The 12,607-nt window shown below is 41.4% G+C and overlaps 1 protein-coding gene across 2 annotated transcripts in view; it reads left to right on the top strand.

Moving 5' to 3' along the window:
• The window catches only part of LOC141092980 (mucosa-associated lymphoid tissue lymphoma translocation protein 1-like), a 102,203-nt gene that overhangs the window by 63,179 nt on the left and 26,417 nt on the right, over positions 1–12,607 (top strand). For both annotated transcript variants that reach the window (XM_073579365.1, XM_073579364.1), the window contains exons 8-11: positions 17–43; positions 839–1,042; positions 3,410–3,587; positions 10,940–11,014. In XM_073579365.1, coding sequence (XP_073435466.1) covers positions 17–43; positions 839–1,042; positions 3,410–3,587; positions 10,940–11,014 — 484 coding nt within the window. The remainder of the gene's footprint in view (positions 1–16; positions 44–838; positions 1,043–3,409; positions 3,588–10,939; positions 11,015–12,607) is intronic.

Raw genomic sequence — 12,607 nt, 5'->3', positions numbered from 1 at the left:
TATTCTGTATTTACAGGACCAACACCTAGACATAAGTACTATGGTGAGTACCATTCTCCAAAGCTTTGACATTTGCACTAACTTTGATAATGATGCAAATGACTAATTTCTTATTTGCATATAAACCTACTGGAGTCGTCAGTGACGTACCTGTAACTGAAAATTAATAAAGTTGCTGAGGTATAAAGGGAATGTGTCATCAGAAAATTCCCTCTTGTTTAAATCAGATTTTTTTTCGTTAAATGTACAGTATATATATTTTTTTTATTTTTCATATTGCTGCTTAATTTTAGCTTCACGTTTCCTGAGCTTCACAGAAGACTTTTCAGCGATCTTATTATCATCACAGACAGGGGTACGCTAAAAATAACACCGCTATATATGGTGGACCACACAGGATCCTGCACTCACAATCTGTGATGTCACTGCTCACCTTCTCCCCCTTCCTTCGCAATGACCTTTGTCCAGAGCAGGGCATGCTCTTTACCATTTCCATACAGCTAAGTAGGGTCTGAGTCAGTCTATTAATTCTATGTTTGTGCCTTTCTTGAAAGAACAGGAAGAATAAATTTAAATTACGGTAGGTATATTGAACAGTGTGATCAATTGTTAGATTTCTGATAAAGAAAAAATATGGATTACCAAAAATAAACAAAGAAAAAATTTAACATGAAAATCTGATTTAAACGATAGGTCATTTCTGATAAATTTCATTTAAGGGACCAGCCCAAAGTACACTATAATTCCATAACTAATCTATATTATAGCAATACAGCTATCCGCCATTTTTAGTCAATATTATTAAATCTCATATGGATTGTTTGTGAAATTATTACAGCGACTGGAAAAGTAGCGTTATTGATCGGCAACAATGGTTACCTCAATCACCCCAATCTGCTCGCCCCTATGGTGGATGTGTTTGAGCTGTCTGTCCTTCTCAGAAGACTGGGCTTCTGTGTGATTTCACTTGTGGACGTGACCCGCGAAGAAATGTTGGTATCTATCAGACAGTTTCTGCAGCTTCTGGATAAAGGTGTATATGGTGAGTTTGTAGATTATAAATTGCAATAGAGACCAGGGCTGTGGAGTCGGAGTTGTGGAGTTGGAGTCGGTATAAAGTGGACCGAATCCGACTCCTAAAATATGTACTAAATTGGGTACAGTAGTGCAATGCAGGATGTGCTGAATATTTTTTCATAATATTTTGGGAAAGGCTCTTACTAAGAAACATTTTCTTATTAGGAAGAAATAAAGTTTTTCTCTTACATGATGCTAGTTACAAATAGAGAACCACCCTAACTCTGTCCTAAATTCTCATCGCCTCTCCTGGTGTGGATATATATCTCCCTTCCAGGAACATTTGCATCATTGGCTAATAATACACAGAATTAGCTACTGCCAGTCCTCAGTGACCTTGTCTTGAAGGTCAAGGAAGGGTGCTCGGTATGGAATTACCAGTATGATCCGTGTTCCTTTCTTATTCTTGTTTGCTTTAAACAGACATAAAAATGTTTATCCTATGGACAGTCCGGGCTAAGGCGATGTTCACATGTTAATGTGATCAGTTAGAAAGGATCCAGCAGCAATGCGTTGGCAAAAAAGTTGTGCAGACACAAGTTTAGTCTGTTTTTAAAGGGAATCTGTCACCCCATTTTAGCCCTATCAGCTGCCGGCACCGCTATCAGGGGCTTATCTACAGCATTCTGTAATGCTGTAGATAAGCAAGAAGATAGAAAAATAAGAAAAAAAAGTTGATTATATTCACCCACGGATCCGGTCCGGTCCGATGGGTGTCGCCGTCCTGTCCCGCGCCTCCCATCTTCATACAATGATGTCCTGCTCCTTACTTCTCCCTGGGCTCCGGCGCAGGAGTACTGCTTTGCCCTGTTGACCTCTCTGACCTTTCCCGGCGCCTGCGCACTGCAGTACTTTACTCTGCCCTCAACACGGCAAATAAAGTACGCCTGCGCAGGAGCCGAGGGAGAAGCAACCCCACCCGCCCCCGCCCCCTGATAAGTATAATCTAACATGTTTTTCTTATCTTTCAGGTTACAGTGGGGGCTTGTCTACAGCATATCAGAAGCCTCCGATGGCGATGGCAGCAGCTCATAGGGCTAAAATGGTGTGACAGATTCCCTTTAAATAACCGATCTCTGCATTATTCAGTAAGCAAAAACCGGATCTGTTACAAATTAAAGAAAAATGGATGGCTGACTAACGGATCCATTTCAAAATCCTCAATGTTAAAAAAAAAAAAAATGGATCCAGCAGAGATCAGTCATTTAAAAACGGACAAAAAAGTTGCGTCTGCCAACTTTTTTGCCAATGGATTCCTGCTAGATTTGTTTTAACTGATCCCTACTGGACATGTGAACATAGCCTAACCTTGCATCTTTCCTTTGGGCTGTATGAAACAGCACTATAAAAAAAAAAAAAAAAGAGTATAGGGGAATCAGCCGAGAATCACATCACCTTACACGTGCAAAGGATGTAAAGAGCGCAGCGATGGGGCAATAGGTATTTAAGGAGAAATTGTGACCAGGAAAAAAGTTTCCAGTTTTTGCTCTTATTTTTTTCGAGTTTTTTTTTTTTGTTTTGTTTTTTTAAACCACAATACGGTTTCTGAGATATGGGCCTTTTTATTTAGTGGTCATTTTTATTGTTTTTACAAAGGGGGAGGTGCTCACTGGGTTTTCTGGGGGTGTGTCTTTAAGCATTTATTTTTTACTCACTTAAATAGCGCCATTAATCCCACAGCGCTTTACAGACATTATTGGCCCTGTCCCATTGGGGCTCACAATCTAGAATCCCTATCAGAATGTCTTTCGAGTGTGGGAGGAAACCAGAGAACCCGGAGGAAACCCATGCAAACATGGGGAGAACATACAAACTCCTTGCAGATTTGGTGGGATTTGAACCCGGGCCCCCAGGCTGCAATGCTAACCACTGAGCCACCGTGCTGCCCACTCTGCATTAATAACCAGTGAGCCACGCCCTCTTGTTAATGACCATACCAACTGACCTCAAATAAAAAGGTCCATATCTCTGGAAACGTTTGGCCGATTTAAGCAAAAAGGAATACTCAGGGGAGCTGTGAAAATAAAATAAGAACAAAAAGTGGTGACTTTAATGACAAGTCCTCCTTGAACATCCATCTCGGCAATCTGCGGTGCAACATCAAGAACCCGCAATGACGTGTGTTCTGTATACTCCTGGCTTGGTTACGCACATAAATGAGAAAGACAGTCTTTGCATTTGCAAATCTATGATTATATGAATACGTGAGCAACAGAACTGTTTTGATTGCAATATATTCTGAATGACACAATTTCTTCTTGTACCTGTACATTTATAGTATTGTAAGTTATAGTGACAGATGTAATCAGCCTTCGCTCCTTTCTACATTCAGCTCTGTTCTATTACGCTGGTCATGGATATGAGCGCTCGGGGAGAAACTATATGGTACCAATTGATGCGCCACAACCGTACAGACCGGAAAACTGCATCAGTGTGCAAAGAATCTTACAGCAGATGCAAGACAGAAAGACAGCCCTGAATGTGATTTTACTGGACACCTGCCGGAAGTGGTATGGTGCTTAATATAATCTGAGATAAACTGTATATAAAAACTAATGATGGTGAATGTGCTCGGATAAGGTGTTATAGGATAAGGCATTCTCCTGCTCCTGTGCTAAGACCTCTTTCCCACGTCCATGTCTCCGTTAAGTGTGGTGACAGTTTTCACACTTACCGGAGACACGTACACACGTAGACCCATTCAAATGAATGGGTCTGTGCACATGTCAGTGTCTTTCCTCAGACCGTGTGTCTGTGGGCGCAACACGCTGACATGTCCGTTTTTTACCGTCAGCACAGATGGTAAAACGTCCCACACACAGAGAACACACATTGATGTCCTTAGTGTGACACGCATCGGCCCTGGGGAAGAAGCTCTACAGTAAGCACTGTTCCCCGGCGGCAGGTGCGGAAGCCGGCTGTCATCATTCTCCCCTGCTCTGCCAGCAAGAAGAGGAGAATGATGACAGCCGGCTTCAGCACCTGCCGCCGGGGAACAGCGCTTACTGTAGTGCTTCTTTCCCAGCGGCCGTCTGTGTGGTACCAATGCGGCACACGGTTGCCGCAAGTATTACACACATGGACACTGGTGGTAATTGGTAATAAACACAATGATACCACAGTCAAATGGAAATATGGTTGAATAATACGCATAGTGTCAAAAAAGAGGTATAATAAACAATGTAATGTCCGATCACATGCATAATAAAATGTTATATACCTCACGATATAACTGGGATTGCAAACAAAAAGTGATTAATGTTCCAGCAGAAGTATAATATAGTTCTTTCAGCAGGTTTTTGCTGCAGAATCTGAGAACAGCATGATGTAGGGGCAGACAGCCTGATTCCAGCAACGTATCCTTTGCTGGACTGTTTGGTGTAGTTTTGTTAGCATCCCTGTTTTCTCTGCTGTAGATGTAGCGGTGCTATGAATGCTGATCTGGGTATAACCCCTCCCAAACTCATGATTGGCAGCTTCCTTTGTATACTCTCTATTGTCAGCAAGCTGCCAATCATTGATAAGTTCAGGGTTACACAGATTAGCCTGACTGGCTTGCACGTGACACCTAGTCTGCTGTGATAATCTCCTGCTGATAAAACACTGATTTATTGAAGCTGCTGAGCAAATACAACATCACTGGGAATCAGGGTCTCTGTCCCTACTTTCAGAATATAAATAGCAAACACCTGCTGACAGATTCCCTTTAGCAAGAATAATAAAAATCATGATGTCACATCAGAAACATAGTGTATAGTGATGTTCTAGTAGGCAGTAATGTACTATACACAGTGGTCAGTCACAATATAAACCCCTTTCTGACATATGACGAGCTATCCCATCCATGTGCCCTGGGCCTTAATGCCCATGGACAGGATAGTACATCATACGCGATCTTTCGAGCTCACAGCAGTCACGGACCGCTCCCGGCACTTTAACCCCCGACACAGTGCGATCAAGCATGATCACAGCGTTCCGGTGGCATAGGGAATGTAATGTGATCACGTTGTTCCGAGGGCCTCCTCCCTGCAGGCCCCCCGGATCCAAGATGGCTGCGGGGTCCTTCCGGGTCCTGAGAGCAGGCATCGGCAAGCCTCCTGCACTGCCTGTCCGATCGTTGATCTGACACAGTGCTCTGCAAAGTGTCAGATCAGCCATCTGACACTATATATTGATATCCCACCCTGGGACAAAATAAAAAAGTAAAAAAAAAAAAAAAAAAAAAAAATTGCGTAAAAATATATATTTTTTTTAATTCCAAAATAAAGAAAAAATAAATAAATATTTTTCCAGTAAATACATTTTTTTATGTAAATAAAAAAAACAATAAAAGTACACATATTTAGTATCGCCGCATCCGTAACGACCCGACCTATAAAACTGTCCCACTAGTTAACTCCTTCAGTGGACACCTTAAAAAAATAAATAAAAAATGAGGCAAAAAACAATGCTTTATCATCATACCGCCGAATAGTGGAATAATACGCAATCAAAAAGATGGATATAAATAAACGTGGTACCGCTGAAAATGTTGTCTTGTCCCACAAAAAACGAGCCACCATACAGCATCATCAGCAAAAAAATAAAAATTTATAGCTCTCAGAATAAAGCGATGCAAAAATAATTATTTTTTTAATATAAAATAGTTTTTATTGTATAAAAGCGCCAAAACCTAAAAAAATTATATAAATGAGGTATCACTGTAATCGTACTAACCCGAAGAATAAAACTGCTTTATAAATTTTACCACATGCGGAACGGTATAATCGCCCCACCCAAAAGAAATTCATGAATTGCTGTTTTTTGTTCATTCTGCCTCCCAAAAACCGTAATAAAAGCAATCAAACAATGTCATGTGCCCAAAAATGGTACCAATAAAAGCGTCAACTTGTCCCACAAAAAACAAGACCTCACATGACTCTGTGGGCCAAAATATGGAAAAAATTATAGCTCTCAAAATGTGGTGATGCAAAAACTATTTTTTGCAATAAAAAGCGTCTTTTAGCGTGTGACAGCTGCCAAACATAAAAACCTGCTATAAATAGTAAATCAAACCCCCCTTTATCACCCCCTTAATTAGGGAAAAATAATAAAATACTTTTTTTATTTATTTCCATTTTCCCGTTAGGGCTAGGGTTAGGGGTGTGTTGGTGTTAGGGTTGGGGCTAAAGTTAGGGTTGGGGCTAAATTTAGGGTTAGGGTTGGAGCTACGGCTAGGTTATTGTTTGGATTAGGGTTGGAATTAGGGTTAGAGGTGTGTTCGATTTAGGGTTGGAGTTAGAATTGGGGGGCTTCCACTGTTTAGGCACATCAGGGGCTCTCCAAACGCGACATGGCATTCGATCTCAATTCCAGCCAATTCTGCGTTGAAAAAGTCAAACGGTGCTCCTTCCTTCCGAGCTCTGCTGTGCGCCCAAACAGGGATTTACCCCCACATATAGGGTATCGGCGTATTCGAGACAAATTGGACAACAACGTTTGGGGTCCAATTTCTCCTGTTATCCTTGTAAAAATAAAAAAATTGGGGGCGAAAAGATCATTTTTGTGAAAAAATATGATTTCGTATTTTTACAGCTCTACGTTATAAACTTAAGTGAAGCACTTTGAAGTTCAAAGTGCTCACCACACATGTAGATAAGTTCCTTAGGGGGTCTAGTTTCCAAAATGGTATCACTTGTGGGGGGTTTCCACTGATTAGGCACATTAGGGGCTTGCCAAATGCGACATGGTGTCCGATCTCAATTCCAGACAATTTTACTTTGAAAAAGTCAAACAGCGCTCCTTCCCTTCCGAGCTCTACCATGCGCCCAAACAGTGGTTCTCTCCCACATATGGGGTATCAGCGTACTCAGGACAAATTGAACAACAACTTTTGGGGTCCAATTTCTCCTGTTACCCTTTGTAAAATTAAAAAAAATGGATTTGAAGTACATTTTTTTTGAAAAAAAAGTTAAATGTTCATTTTTTTTTTAAATATTTCAAAAATAGCTGTGAAGCACCTGAAGGGTTAATAAACTACTTGAATGTGATTTTGAGCACCTTGAGGGGGTGCAGCTTTTAGAATGGTGTCACTTTGGGGTATTTTCTATCATATAGACTTCTCAGAGTGACTTCATATGTGGTCCCTAAAAAAAAATGGTGTTGAGAAATCGCTGGTCAACTTTTTACCCTTATGACTTCCTAACAAAAAAAAATTTTCATTACAAAATTGTGCTGTGCAAAATTGTGGTAATGTTTCTTATTTAGTATTTTGTGTGATATATCTCAGTGATTTAAGGGCATGAAAATTAAAAGTTGTAAAATGGCGAAATTTTCAAAATTTTTGCCAAATTTCCGCTTTTTCACAAATAAACGCAAGTCATATCAAAGAAATATTACCACTAACATGAAGTACAATACGTCATGAAAAAACATTGTCAGAATCACCGGGATCCATGGAAGCGTTCCAGAGTTATAACCTCAAAGTGACAGTGGTCAGAATTGTAAAAATTGGCCTGGTCATTAACATGCAAACCACCCTTGGGGGTAAAGGGATTAATAAAAATATAACACACAGGGAATGATATCTAGTGTTATTATATCACAGTTTAAAACATCAGTGATGGATAATACTCCGGGTAGTGTCACAGTAAGGTGATAATATACACAGTAATGCCACAGTGCATAAACCCCCCTTCAATGCAATTATGAATTACTTAGTGAATGCAATAATGATCTACTGCAGATAAAATGAATACAATAAGCTCAAATGCTGAAAAACATTTTTTAACAGATAACAACTGACAAGAGGCAATGCACAAATGTTGTTACACAGGAATAACACTGTGCAATATGGCTTTCTCATAACATCACTTAGTGATTTCAAAGTCCCAGTTTAATAAACAGTAGTGTTATAGCACAAATTTTATAACATAGTACCAGTAGAGTTGAGCGACTTTGGTCGGATCGGGTTTCATGAAACAAAATTTGTTTCAGATGAAACTGGTCCGACTAGGGCAAAAAAAGTCGGAATTTCATCCGAAACCCGACCCCAATGCAAGTCAATGGGGAATAAAAGTCGGCATTGAGCGTATGAAATTCATCCACTCAATGCCGACTTTTATTCCCCATTGACTTGCACTGGGGTCGAGTTTCGGACGAAACTCTGACTTTTTTTTGCCCTAGTCGGACCAGTTTCATCTGAAACAAATTTTGTTTCATGAAACCCGATCCGACCAAAGTCGCTCAACTCTAAGTACCAGTGTAATAAACAGTATTATCATAGCACAAATGCAATAACATAGTAGCAGTATAATAAACAGTGGTGTCATAGCACAAATGTAATAAGATAGTACCAGTGTAATAAACAGTAGTGTCATAGCACAAATGCAATAACATAGTACTAGTATAATTAACAGTGGTGTCATAGCACAAATGTAATATCACGAAACAATCACTGACCTCAAGGAGACCAGTCAAAAAAAAACACTGCGGCAGCCGGCAAAGGCGCTCAATCAGTGAAATTCTAGGTGCATTGCATTGAGGTCAGTGATTGTTTCGTGATGTTGGTCTACTAGGCATTGCTCCCACCTAGCCAGAATCTTACTCCACACTGATGAGGGGCAACACCCCGAAACAGCTGTCTGTGGATGGATACCTGGCCTTGGTATTTCCCTTGTCATATCTGTAAACTCGTAAAGAGCTGGATATTGACTTAAAGGGCCACTTAATATGGTGGTAATGGTGGTTTCCGAAAGGAGCCACTCCTTGGCTGGGTCCTTCCCTGGAGGAAGATCTGGCTAGTCCCATATTTGAGACTCTTAAATTAGGCTCCTCGGACTTTATCAGCACAAATGTAATAACATAGTACCAGTATAATGAACAGTAGTATCATAGCACAAATGCAATAACATAGTACCAATATAATAAACAATAGTGTCCTAGCACAAATGTAATAACATAGTGCCATTATAATAAACAGTAGTGTCATAGCACAAATGTAATAATATATTGCCATTATAATAAACAGTATTGTCATAGCACTAATGTAATAGTATAATACCAGCATAATCAACAGTAGTATCATAGCACAAATGCAAAAACATAGTAGCAGTATAATAAACAGTAGTGTCATGGAACAAATGTAATAAGATGGTACCAGTGTAATAAACAGTAGTGTCATAGCACAAATGTAATAACATAGTACCAGTATAATGAACAGTAATATAATAGCACAAATGCAATAACATAGCACCAGTATAATAAACAATAGTGTCATAGCACAAATGTAATAACATAGTGCCAGTATAATAAACAGTAGTGTCATAGCACAAATGTAATAACTTATTGCCATTATAATAAACAGTATTGTCATAGCATTAATGTAATAGTATAATACCAGCATAATGAACAGTAGAATCATAGCACAAATGCAATAACATAGTACCAGTATAATAAACAGCAGTGTCATAGTACAAAAATAGTGATTCTGCAGTTTTTGTTTGTTTTTTTCCACATTCACTGTATGGGAAAATTATTTTTGCATGTTATTAGTTCAGACAATTAGAAATCCCTGATAAATAGCACATTGTAAGGCCACGTTCAGTATTTGGTCAGTATTTTACATCAGTATTTGTAAGCCAAAATCCGCAGTGGGTGAAAGATGCAGTAGTAGTGATGTGTTTCTATTATACATTTCCTCTGATTGTTCCTCTCCTGGTTTTGGCTTACAAATATTGAACATGTGTGTGATGACACCGGTGGTGTCACTGGCACTGCCTATGGGTGCTATCAGGGGGCATGTGCACGAGCGCAGGGAGTGCAGGAACAAGGCACGCTGTGCACAAGGACCTGAGACTAAGCACTGAGCAGTCATGTGACCAGGGGGCAGAGCCACTGCGCATGAATGTAGGGAAGGCAACTAAATGCACAGAATGCAAGGCAAAGATAGTACACGTGGTCAAGGAAAGCCGAGGGTTAAGCCAGATGAGAGTGTAGTACCTAGGGATAAGACAAACAGTAAACAGAGACAAGTCAAGGGGGTCAAATAACGAGGAGAGACAGGGCAGTACAAAACAGGATACAGAGGTGAGAGTCAGAGGGCGAACCGAGTCATACACAGCAAGGCACACAAGCACAGAGGCGCAACAATTACGAAAGTAACCTGGGTCAGCAATCACTAGCCGAGTATACAGAAGTATCACCGACACCAGACCCAGGAACTGCCAGCATTAAATAGCCGCCCCAGAACCAAAGAGAGGTGAACTAAAGTTAACCCTGACCTGACCAGGATGGAAACGGAACCATCCTATCCAGGATCATGACAGTGTGAACCTGCCTTAATCCTGTAGTGATGAATTTTGTTGTATAACTATCAGTATCCTATGAAGCTTGGCATAGAAGTAGTAACATGGTAGACACAGGGGGCCTTCAATGGTCTCCTGGATGCTATGATAACCCATGGTCAATTCACGATTGTGTATGAGGGGGATCAGTAGGCATTAGAAGCGACCCCAGTTTTTAACCTCATAAATGTCTCTGCCATGATTAACAGCAGCATCTAAGAAATTAAACTGCTACATCTAAAGCTAACTCCAATAGCAGCCGTTACTCTCAGTGGCCGGGTGTATAACGCACACATCATCAGCACCGGGCACAGCTCCTGCGCCCCCCATATACAGTGAGGCCACCATAAACATCCAGTAATGAAAAACTCCTTTTTAAAAAAAAATAATAATAATATATCAATAAAGGTAGATAAAGAAGGTAACACACAAGTTCTATTCTTTGTAGTTGGAATCGTAGTAGATAAATGCTCATAGTGTTGATTCTTTCATTTAGATTTAATTGTACAGTTGCTTCATATTTTTCAATTCTTGTTTAGGTACAACTCAGATTGTGCTTTATCCAAAGTGAGTCCTCTCAAGCCATTGGGCAACACAGTCTATGGATACGCCACGTAAGTCATGTGATAAGATGAGCGTTCAGATTGTTCTACTCGCCTTTCTGACTTGGGTAACTCTTAGTTAAGATATTTTGTACAAGCTATGCTAGGGTTTTATTATAAAATATCCTGCATTTACCATATACCAGTTATTGTATGACACAAATATGATGAAGGTGAGTGTCAAGAATTGTAATCTGTTCACAGCATGATATAGAGGAGGAGATGGTGAACAGATTGATATATAGGTTTGTGGAACGATCAAGTATAAATGGAACTAGAGCGAGAACAAAGGATGGCAACAAAATTAATAAAGGGGATGGGGGAACTACAATACCCAGAGAGATTAGCAAAATTAGGATTATTTAGTCTAGAAAAAAAGACGACTGAGGGTTGATCTAATAACCATGTATAAGTATACTAGATGGTGGCCCGATTCTAATGCATTGGGTATTCTAGAATATGTATGTAGTTTATTTATGAAGATTTAATAATAATGCAATAATGCACCTCCCCTATCCTGATATGCATGGTCCTCTCACCCCCCAATCCTGATATGCATGGTACCCCTCACCCCCCTATCCTGGTATGCATGGTCCCCTCACCCCCCAATCCTGGTATGTATTGTCCCCCTCACCCTCCAATCCTGGAATGCATGGTCCCCCTCACCCTCCTTTCCTTGTATGTATGGTCCCGTCACCCCCCTTTGCTGGTATGTATGGTCACCCTCACCTCCCTTTCCTGGTATGCATGGTCCCCTCACCCCCCCCTTCCCTAGTATGCATGGTCCCCCTCCCCCCACTTTGCTGGTATGTATGGTCACCCTCACCCCCCTTTCATGGTATGTATGGTCACCCTCACCCCCTTTCCTGGTATACATGGTCCCCCTCACCCCCTTTCCTGGTATACATGGTCCCCCTCACCCCCTTTCCTGGTATGCATGGTCCCCCTCACCCCCTTTCATGGTATACATGGTTACCCTCACCCCCCTTTACTGTTATGCATGGTCCCCCTCACTACCCTTTCCTGGTATACATGGTTACCCTCACCCCCCTTTCCTGGTATGCATGGTCCCCCTCACTCCCCTTTCCTGGTATGCATGGTTACCCTCACCCCCCTTTCCTGGTATGCATGGTTACCCTCACCCCCCTTTCCTGGTATGCATGGTTACCCTCACCCCCTTTCCTGGTATGCATGGTCCCGTCACCCCCTTTTCCTGGTATGCATGGTCCCGTCACCCCCTTTCCTGATATGCATGGTCCCGTCACCCCCCTTTCCTGGTATGCATCGTCCCCCTCACCCCTAGGAAACTGCACACATACAAAAAAACATTTATACTCACCCATCTTTCCTGTGGTCCAGTGCTGTCCCGTTCTGCCGGAGGCTGGGGGAGCCGGGAGGAGTGTGGCACTGGCGCCGGAGTACGCGCATGCCCATACCGCGCTGTCCGGCGCCATTTTCCTGAAGACCCCTCAAATGTGTTTTCAGGAAAATGGCGCCGGATAGCGCTATGCACATGCGCGATTCTCACACCCACTTCTGCCTCGGCATCGCCATGTCCCAGTAAGGCTTAGCGCTAAGGACCGAAGATGACGTCAATCTTGCGAG

This window comes from Dendrobates tinctorius, unplaced genomic scaffold, assembly GCF_039654945.1.
Source record: "Dendrobates tinctorius isolate UK_male_01 unplaced genomic scaffold, ASM3965494v1 ptg000062l, whole genome shotgun sequence".
Lineage (NCBI taxonomy): Eukaryota > Metazoa > Chordata > Amphibia > Anura > Dendrobatidae > Dendrobates > Dendrobates tinctorius.
Note: the sequence above shows the minus strand (reverse complement) of the source record. Positions and strands in the feature narration are given on the sequence as shown.